Source organism: Olea europaea, chromosome 22 (genome assembly GCF_002742605.1).
Source record: "Olea europaea var. sylvestris chromosome 22, O_europaea_v1, whole genome shotgun sequence".
In the NCBI taxonomy this organism is placed as follows: domain Eukaryota; kingdom Viridiplantae; phylum Streptophyta; class Magnoliopsida; order Lamiales; family Oleaceae; genus Olea; species Olea europaea.
In genome coordinates, this window is record NC_036258.1 from 13,609,328 (window position 1) to 13,620,047 (window position 10,720).

General features: G+C 45.0%; 1 protein-coding gene across 1 annotated transcript; it reads left to right on the plus strand.

Moving 5' to 3' along the window:
• Positions 1-2,335: 2,335 nt before the first annotated feature.
• LOC111371177 (basic salivary proline-rich protein 1-like) lies at positions 2,336-3,772 on the plus strand. Its single transcript, XM_022993082.1, has 2 exons — positions 2,336-2,651; positions 3,513-3,772. Exons 1-2 carry the CDS (start codon positions 2,336-2,338, stop codon positions 3,770-3,772), a joined length of 576 nt encoding a protein of 191 aa, XP_022848850.1.
• Positions 3,773-10,720: the final 6,948 nt, after the last annotated feature.

Consider the following 10,720-nt stretch of genomic DNA (forward strand, 5'->3'; position numbering starts at 1 on the left):
TTATGCAATCTACATTATGTAATTATGATTTTAAAACTTATTTTTTGTTGGAAACTTTGAAAAAATGTATAAAGTTCTTATAAGTCCATTGAAGATGTCTTCTTTTAATTATTAAATGATTTTTACATTGTTAAAAAATAAAAATAATATTAAAATAAGAAGATGCTTTTTTATGCCTTTTAAAGCTTAGGCCTCGTCTATGCTCGTTTGCCCAAAACTTGATCTTAATGCATTACGCTTTTTGGAACACTGATTTCATCTTGCTGGGATAGCATTCAGCATAAAAGTTTGATGAAATGTTTATGAATTAATGAAGGACCGACATGGATGACCTGTAAGAAACTGAGAGAAAAGAGAACCTGGATATGAAAGTAAATGAATTTCTCGTGCTCAATCGCCACTTGTAGACTTTGATTTCTTTTGATTGAAACCAGTAACTAATTACCATACGAAGGAACATATGAGCCACTGTTTGCATCTGATCGACTGCATTATTCATATTTCGTTCAAATAACATTAAGTGGCTTAATAAGTTAAATATTCAACCTGCTACCTTTCTAACTTTAACATTTATCGGTGCTTTGCATATTAAAATGACATGATGTTCTACTCATTTCTAGTTTAGGAGCAGAAATCTCTTTCCATTCTTTTTACATCTCCATAATCTTTTTGGAAATGACTGACTGTGATCATGTTTGGAGCTGGATTTTACCGAGTCACAGCCTCTATATGCTTGTTATTTTGGTTCCTTTATTTCATTTATAGCAAAATTTATTGCTGTGTTGTGTGAAACTTGGTTTGAGTTTGACTATTGAAGGCATTTGCAAGATACTAGTATGGCCCCTAAAGGCTCTGAAATTTTGTCTGAGGATGGTTTTTTGCTTGCAAATTGTCTTCTTTTACCCGTTGATGGTGATTGTTGCGTGTTGTCACACCTGGCCAACCTACCTGGGACAATGGCCCACTCATGGCGACCCATGTGGCATTCCTACCGAGGTGGCACACAATGTCGAGGTGGGCTACTTCCGAACTGCTTCGAGCCGAAGTCCATCTGCCGAGACCCGTTGACCGAGACCTACGAACCGAAGTCAGGCTCTGCTGTAACCTGTTGAGAGCAGCTGAGGCCCTCAAGTGGAAGTATCATGACAAATGGCCGAAACCCCCAAGCTGATGCGCGAGCCTCTGAACCACAAGGAAACATCCTCCACAGTCACTCCTCCCAAGAGATCACCTGCACAGATCTTATTTGAATGACTGATGGAACGTTTGTCACAAGCATAAAGGTCAAGTCTTGTCACTAGCATGGAGGCCATGCACAAGCAATAAATGCGCCGCAAGCTAGCAAGCAAGCCCCATATCTAGAAAAAGAAGTTTTGACTAAAGAGATGAGGCCACGTGCCACTTCATCCAAGGGCTCCCATTTCATATGCACTACTATAAATACTTCCCTTGTGTAATATCAAAGGGCTAATGCAAGAATCAATACTAAAGACTACATTTACTCAACTCTCTCAGTGACTTGCAATACATAAATCGAGTTTATACACTTTTACATATACATCTACGAGCACCGGTTGGTAATTATTGTACAATCGGATTACGAATAATCCGCCGGATCCCGAACGTCATCGTCCCGCGTCGTCGGGCTACTCCCACGCCCCTTTGAACCGCTCGTTTTAGACCGTCCACGTGTCTTAGCGTGTTGGACATTCGCCCACGCAAGCGCGGGTGGGACCGGCATCTGTTGGCGCACTTTTTGGGGTCAACAGATTAGCGCCGTCTGTGGAAATCCATACCATAACCACGAGTAACCTTGTGGTAAAAGCTTGCTAAAAAAATATTTGGGCAACCCCCCTTGAAAAAGGATTTGTTCTCGAAAGAGAACAGGAGGAACCCCTACCACTTGGAGAAATCTAAGTTTGATAAAGGAAAAATGAGTTCTAACGAAGATACTCCCCCAAGGAGGGTAAGAGAAAATACGAATGTGCCTCCCCAGCCTGCTGCCCCAGCAGCTCGGCAGAGGCTCTACCACCAAAGGAGAGGTGGGATGCGTGCGACGGCACGACTATCAAGAGAAATGGCTACTATGGCAGCCAACATGAGGGATATAGCCAACCAAAACTTGGCCATGAAGGAGCTCATGGCCCAGATGTAAGGCCAAGGAGGTTTCCCCATTCCTCCATATGCCCCCCATGGGCACTATCAGCAAGAGGACGAGGTCCAAAGTCATAGGGCTGCCTCGCCAGACTATGGCCGAGGTGAAAGTCCATTCAAGAGGGAAGTGGGAGTTGACATTTCCACCAATTATGCATCTGGCCGACCCTCCGAGGTCCAAATGAGCCATGATAACTTTCCACCTCCGTATGAGCAAGACCCAAGACAGAGGAGAGCAGGAAGTGTTTTTGACAGAATCAGCCCTGCCGAACCAAGGCCCAGTCAACAGCAGTCTCAGCAGCCTCGGGCGAGGCCACAGCCTCCACCTCCAATGCCCCAACAGCCGGAGAGACGGCATGAAAATGCCCTCCGCGCTGTCCCGCCTAGAAGTAGGCCGCAAAGGAGGGAGGAGGAGGCTAGGAGCCGGCCAGGACCCTCTCACCAACAACCGAGGTACGAGGTCGAAGATTACGATTCTGATGAGCGGCAGAGGTCCTGTGACTTGGACGATGATGATGAGAACCTGCCATTCTCAAGGGAACTAAGAGATGCCCAGGTCCCGAGCCACTATGTCATGCCAAAAATACCAAAGTATGATGGGAGAGGTGACCAAGAAAAGCACCTCAACGCTTACAAAACTCACATGAGCCTGAGGGGCGCCACCCCAGCTGTGAAGTGCAGAGCATTCCATTTAACCTCAGTGGAGCGATTGAAATCTGGTATAGTAGGTTACCATCTGGGAGCATCCGAAGCTGGCTCGAGTTCCAAACTACCTTCTTGAAGAGGTTTGCAGTGAGCAAGGAAGGAGAGGCCCCCATTCAGCGTCTTCAAGATATGAGACAGGCGCATGGCGAGTCCTTGAAAAGCTTTCTATCCCGCTTCACCGACGAGATGACCTACTGTGTACAAGTCATCGACAGGGAAGCACTATCTGCGTTGAGAGGAAGATTGAACATGAACACCCTATTCTGGAGGGATGTGCAGAATCAAGACCCAACCACCTATGACGCCCTACTAGAGATGATGAGAAGGGAGATAATCAATGGAGAATTGATTGAGCATAGAAACAGGGCAAGCAGGGGCCTCCCACCTCCTCAAAGACAGCGAGGTAGGGGGCCGACCTCACACCTCATGGACTACCAGATGAACTAATCTGGAAATGAGAACTCCGGCCAAGCCCTGGCCACCACAACTCTGAACGCAGTACCAACCTTGGCGTATGAGGATGTCAACCCAACCGCTGACCCACATCAGATACAAGCCCAGCAAGGACCACGTAGAGGGAGAGGCCGAGGCCGAGGTTTTGCACCTAGAAATAGGTCTAATCCAAACCTCCCTGGATACTGTTTGCACCATAGGTCCTACGGGCACGACACCGCGGATTGCAGAGAATATGCACACCGCTCCTGGCAGGAACCCGTCAGGGAAAGACATAACTCGCCCCAGGCAAACAGGCCCCCGCCCAGGCAAGACAATCGACATGGGCGTGAGGCGGCCACTCCTCATCAAAGGGATGTCTCCCCAAGGCGACGAGAGCAAGACACAGAGGGGCCCAGGGAAGGACGTAGACACCGAAGAAATAGGCAAACTCAGGATGAGGCTCCTATCCACGAGATAGACACCATATTTGGAAGCCCTTATGTTGGCGGTGAAACACGGAACGCCAAAAGAAATTATGCTAGGGAGGCTAAGCACCCCCCTCTGACAAGCTACATTGTGGATAGTAGCTCTCGAAGAAACCAAGTACCACCCATTGTCTTCACCCAAGAAGACGCCGAAGGAGTTCATTACCCCCACTGCGACGCGCTGGTGGTGAGAGCTATCATAGCCCGAAATGGGCTCAAACGAACACTAGTCGACAACGGCAGCTCCGTTAATATCTTATTCGGGTCCGCCTTTGACAAGATGATATTGGACCACCAGTTGACGCCCACCACCACTCCATTGTACGGATTTACCGGAGATAGCATCACTCCGAGGGGAAAGATAACATTGGTAGTAGAGATGGGAGAATCCCCTCAAACTACGATGAACTTTATGGAGTTCCTCGTAGTCGGCAGTCGATCGGCTTACCACGGAGTCTTGGGTAGACCAGCCCTAAAGGAATGGGGAGCAATCACCTCCATCCACCACCTATGCATGAAATTCTCAACAGAAAATGGGGTGGCAACGGTGAGAGGCGACCAGAGAGGCTCGAGAGAGTGCTATCTAAGCTCCATTAAGAAGGTAGAGCCCCGGGACGTCCACGTGATCATGGGTGATGTGGTCATGGCGATGTCTGAGGTGACGCTCCCATTGATCAAGAAGATGTTGATATGATTGACGCACCGCTTAATGAGGAGGTGCTGATCGTTGATGAGATCGACCCCCGCGTAATGGAACATGAGCCTCAAGCATCCCCTGTAGAGGAACTTGAGAGCTTCTCAGCCGACCCCCGATATCCGTCCAAGGTGTTGAAAGTAGGCAGAGGCCTATCCAACATCTTGAGAGAAAAGATTAAGGATTTTCTAGGCAAGAACCTTGACGTCTTTGCTTGGAGGCATGAGGACATGGTGGATATAGACCCCAAGATCAGCTGCCACCACTTGAAAGTTGATCCTAATGTTGCCCCGCATAGACAAAAAAGGAGAGCTCTCAACCCTGAGAGGTATGAGGCCTTAAAGGAAGAGGTTCAGAAGCTCATCCAAAATGGCTTCATCAGGGAGTCCACCTATCCGAGGTAGGTCTCCAACCCGGTCTTGGTTAAAAAACACAATGGCAAATGAAGGGTATGCATCGACTTTACAAACCTCAATAGAGCTTGCCCGAAAGACAGCTTTCCGCTTCCAAGGATTGACCAATTGGTGGACTCCACGGCTGGGCACGAGTTATTGAGCTTCATGGATACATACTCCGGCTACAACCACATGCCTCCCTTTGGCCTTGCTAAACGCCAGGGAGAGAAGCCTCAACATGGCTGCACCATCCACCATGTCTGGGATGCGTCGTCATCTCGGAGGAGAGGCTCGGGACCCACCTCTGGGCCACCTCGCTTGAACTCCGAGGCGCTAGCACATGCCTCCTTTTGGCCTTGCTGAACGCCAAGGGGAGAAGCCCCAACATGGCTACACCATCCACCATGTCTAGGATGCGTCATCACCTCGGAGGAGAGGCTCGGGACCCACCTCTGGGCCACCTCGCTTGAACTCTGAGGCGCTAGCACATACCTCCTTTTGGCCTTGCTGAACGCCAAGGGGAGAAGCCCCAACATGGCTACACCATCTACCATGTCTGGGATGCGTCGTCACCTCGGAGGAGAGGCTCGGGACCCACCTATGGGCCACCTCGCTTGAATTTCGAGGCGAGAGCACATGCCTCCCTTTGGCCTTGCTGAACGCCGAGGGGAGAAGCCACAACCGCTACAGTCCGAGGCTCACACTGTTCATATCCTTAAGTCATGTTAATTTGCTTAAGTCCGAGATTCTCACAGTTCAGTCACTCAAGTTATGTTCATTTATTTCAGTCCGAGGCTCACAAAGTTGATTGATTGGAACCAAGAACAACGATGAAAGAAGAAAGACATTATATTGATATTTCAAGGAAGATTACAAAGGAGGGCCTCTGGCCATTACATCCAAAATACTGAAAAGTAAAACCTAGTCTATGCCTGGCTAGATGACGGAGGCGCCTCAGCACTTGGAGCTTCAGCAACTTGGGCATCAGTAGTTGCTTCCTCTGCCTCAGCACTTGGGGCTTCGGCATCAACTTCTCCATCACACTGGACCTCCTCAACTGGGGTCTGAGGTACCTCATCCACAAATTCGGACCTAAGTTAAGCCAGGTCCAAATTGGGATACAGCTCCTCTACCCACTCCAGCACCTCGGCTTTCTCTTCAAAGCCTCGCAGGTTTGGTTCCTCAACCACATCGGCTTCTTCTTCACCGCCTCGCAGGTTTGGTTCCTCAACTACCTCGGCTTTTCCTCCTCGCCATTCAGCATCAAAGCCTCGCAGGTTCGGTTCCTCAACCACCTCGGGTTCCTCTTCACAGCCTCGCAGGTTCGGTTCCTCAACCACCTCGGCTTCCTCTTCGCCATTCAGCATCAAAGCCTCGCAGGTTCGATTCCTCAACCACCTCGGCTTCTCCTCTTCGCCATTCAGCATCAAAGCCTCGTAGGTTCGGTTCCTCAACCACCTCGGCTTCCTCTTCACCGCCTCGCAAGTTCGGTTCCTCAACCACCTCAACTTCTCTCTTCGCCATTCATCATCAAAGCCTCGCAGGTTCGGTTCCTCAATCACCTCGGCTTCTCTCTTCGCCATTCAGCATCAAAGCCTCGCAGGTTCGGTTCCTCAACCACCTTAGCTTCCTCTTCACCACTCAACATCAAAGCCTCGCGGTTCGGCTCTCACCCACCTCGGCTCATCTTCAGAGTTCAACCACCTCGGCTCATCTTCAGATTTCAAACACCTCGCCTACTTCATCGCTCACCCACAGCGACACTTCTCAAACTCCAACCATGATATAAATATCTATACTTGGACTTCGGGGACTATTATTTGGGGTTCAAAAATTCTTTCAATTTTTACTCCATTAAAGTCCACGCATAACATAAATGAATATACTTGAACTTGGGGGACTATTGTTGCGTGTTGTCACACCTGGCCAACCTACCTGGGACAATGGCCCACTCATGGCGACCCACGTGGCATTCCTACCGAGGTGGCACACAATGCCGAAGTGGGCTACATCCGAACTGCTTCGAGGCCCATTGACCGAGGCCTACGAACCGAAGTCAGGCTCTGTTGTAACCTGTTGAGAGCAGTTGAGGCCCTCAAGTGGAAGTATCATGACAAATGGCCGAAGCCCCCAAGCTGATGCGCGAGCCTCTGAACCACAAGGAAACATCCTCCATAGTCACTCCTCCCAAGAGATCACCTGCACAGATCTTATTTGAATGACTGATGGAACGTTTGTCACAAGCATAAAGGTCAAGTCTTGTCACTAGCATGGAGGCCCTGCACAAGCAATAAATGCGCCGTAAGCTAGCAAGTCAAGCCCCATATCTAGGAAAAGATGTTTGGACTAAAGAGATGAGGCCACGTGCCACTTCATCCAAGGGCTCCCATTTCATATGCACTACTATAAATACTTTCCTTGTGTAATATCAAAGGGCTAATGCAAGAATCAATACTAAAGACTACATTTACTCAACTCTCTCAGTGACTTGCAATACATAAATCGAGTTTATACACTTTTACATATACATCTACGAGCACCGGTTGGTAATTATTGTACAATCGGATTACGAATATCGTCGGGCTACTCCCACGCCCCTTTGAACCGCTCGTTTTAGACCGTCCACGTGTCTTAGCGTGTTGGACATTCGCCCACGCAAGCGCGGGTGGGACCGGCATCTGTTGGCGCACTTTTTGGGGTCAACAGTGATAGTACATGGTTAATTCTCACTTGCCTCAACGTGGATTGCAGATTTTCTAGCTTTTCCAGATTGTTTGTGGACTCTACGAACAATGTCAAGTTTGAAACTCAATCAACTAGTCTACGACTGACACTTTTGTACAGATTAATAATGTTTATCCTTAGTGATATTTTAGCTAACAGTTTGCATTGGATGCTTTGCTTTCTTGATCGACTTCTCAAGGAACCTTATTATTGGAGCGAGTTGCTTCAGCTTGACGTCTTTGAATCCAGGTCGTCAAATCCTAGAGTTTGGAAAAAAAAAAAAAAAAAAAAAACCCTATCAAATCCTAGTTGAAGATGCCCTCTTCTAAACGTTAGAAGTTTTACTTTTAATTAATTGTGCTAAAGAACAAACGTAGAAGTTCTAGTACTAGGAAATTTAAACTCATAATAAATTTATCGAAGTTAATTATTTAGTTCAAGAGCATAGCCAACACGAGTGTAGATCTAAGGATCATGTGCAATTTAACTTCTCTTCTTAGCTCGATTATTTTAGATTAACAATATGAATCCAATCGATTTCATGATACATCTTTGGCTTAACTGGATTACAATGGAAGTTCTTGGTATTATCTTTGTTATCTCGTCCTCCGTTCTCTTGTTTTAACTACAGATGTAGCAATTGACAGAGAGATCCTGGGATGAGGTTAACTTAGATGTGTAAAAGGGCTGTGCCATGTCGTGGCTGAATCTGTGCTGGCCCGGGCATTTTTGTTGACATGTTGATCGTACTGCCTAACTTCTTGAGAAGTTTTGCACTCTAAGTTGAGGCTTTGATGTTATGGCTGAGTGCTTATATTCTCCTGTGGTGTCATATCAGTTGGAAGCGTTTTGTTTTATCAATTTCCATGTACCATCTGAGATGAACAAAATGCCTTGTAAAACTGGCCTCACACATTTATGTTGTCAAGTCCTATCCAATCCTATTTATTTGCAATGTGGATTTACTACAAGTCTTCTATGTTTCTTGCCTTCATTAGTATCTGGATTTAATATTCAGCCCTATAGTATTTCTGGTTATAGAATGTCATTTCTTCTTGTTTCTATTTTGATGGTTATGAATTTTGATGTGGGTTTGGCTCTATGAAAGAGTTTAAGGAAGGGTATCCCAATTATATCTATTCTTTGGTTGGAGGTTTCTTTCATATTAGAGTAACGGGATGGTTTAGGAAGATTGAGGGACACGAGAGTAGGCCGGTTAGGTCTGAAAAAAGAGTAATGCTATTCATAGTCACTCATTGTGGTAGTTGCTTTATATAACATTTTACATGGTAGTTTGTGATTTGATGTAATAAAATAGTTTTTTCTTACCTCATATATTAAATTACTAATCGTTACATGTATGCTATATATGACGACTGTGACAATGAATGACTGTAAATTGCATTATTCTTGAGAAAAGGATTGGATGACATCTTGTTTGATATTTGTAACCATCTTTGAACAGCTAAATTTAGTTGGTAGAAGCCTTATTTTGGTCGAAACTGAACTTTTTATGGGTAAGATTCTTAATTCAACTAAGCCATTTGTACAAATGATGTTTACACCTTTATTGACAACTGGTGAGGTGGCATGCATTTATTTAAATCAAGGGTCAAAATGTAATATCATTATCTGTCAAACTTGGTGATACCAACATAGTGGGGGTGTGGTAACACTCTGTATTCTAGCCTACAACAAGCCCTTTGGGCAACAACATAGGGCCTGACTTTCGGTATTACCAAACTTCCATATGGGATCATATAATCAGTAGTGCCAAATTTTCTGATGCAGAGGATCCTCAAAGAGGTAACTACAGAGCATACTTTTGATACTACTTAGATCTTGTTCTTACTTATTCATTCTGAAATTTTCACAGTTGTCAAGACTATGGAAGAACAAAGAAAGGATTTTAGAAAAACATTGTTAAGAGGAACTAACTTTTTATTAAGAAGAGTTGAGCTCGAGATGATCCTCAATGAAAGATAAGAGCTCCTTATATAGAGGAGGAGCCTCATCATTCAACCGACACAAAACTAATAATACTATCGATGACTCATCACTTTTAGTACAATACTTATTACATAAGGACATGGCTCACAACTTAAAAGGATATGACTCATCACTTTAAAGGACATGACTCATCACTTTATTAGCATGACTCACTACTTTTAGTACAATAATTTTACAACCATCTTTTAAAAAGTAAAGAATCTACTTTTTAAAAGGGATTGTATTGCAAACGTCAAAATGATTATTTCACACGAGCTGCTGAGTCATCAAGGTGTTCCAAGATTTGCTTCTCGTCCAGGTTCATTTGAATCATCTGAATCAGAGGAGAGTTCATGTTGCTTCCACCAAGGCCAAGTTGTAGTATCAAATTTTTCTTCAGAGTGTTACCACACCCCCACTATGTTGGTATCAGAGCCATGTTGTTATCTTGATCTTACTATTCTGATTGGAATTATCCAGTTTGAAAGAAACTAGGAAGAACACATTAAAAATTATGTCTGAATATCTATATTAGCACCCTCCACCTCCTTTCGAAAATCTAATGCTTCTAAAATCGACTCCCTTTATGAAATATCTTACCTACCTGAATTTGAAAAAATCCCAGTTACAGATCTATCTCTTGTCAATCCTTACCTTCCATATAACAAACCCCGAAATTCTTTCACCAAAACTGTTAAAAGTATCATTTCACCATCAAAATCCCAAATCAAAGAATATGTTCAGGCATCAAAGTTTGATCAGCATCTTCTACCTGCTACTGAAAAGGAGCAGTTTGTTACCTTAGATTTACCATCTCATCTTCCAAAAGTATGGTTATCTGAAGGTTTTACCCATCTTCATTTTGGAGCTGTGAGAATTGCACTTACCCTCCATGGAAGAAAAGGTCTCCCGGCTGTTTCTAGAATTGCTCTTCTAGATACACGATTTGTTGATTATCAACATGCATGTATTGGCATTGTGGAAACTACACTCAATGCGGGAATAGTACTTGTTACTATGTTTCCAAATTTTAATATGTCAATTGCAGATCCATTGTTGTTATCAGCTTTAAAAATCCAGGTCCAAATTGTTGGAGCAGTTCCAACAGCAGTCACATATGGAGCAACACTTCATTACCA

Excerpts from the sequence above, each read along its gene's own strand:
- LOC111371177 (XM_022993082.1), top strand. The coding sequence starts at position 2,336 with ATGAGCCATGATAACTTTCCACCTCCGTATGAGCAAGACCCAAGACAG. Across the intron at positions 2,652-3,512 it reads TGATGAGCGGCAGAGGTCCT|GTCCTACGGGCACGACACCG; the intron begins GTGACTTGGACG and ends TTTGCACCATAG.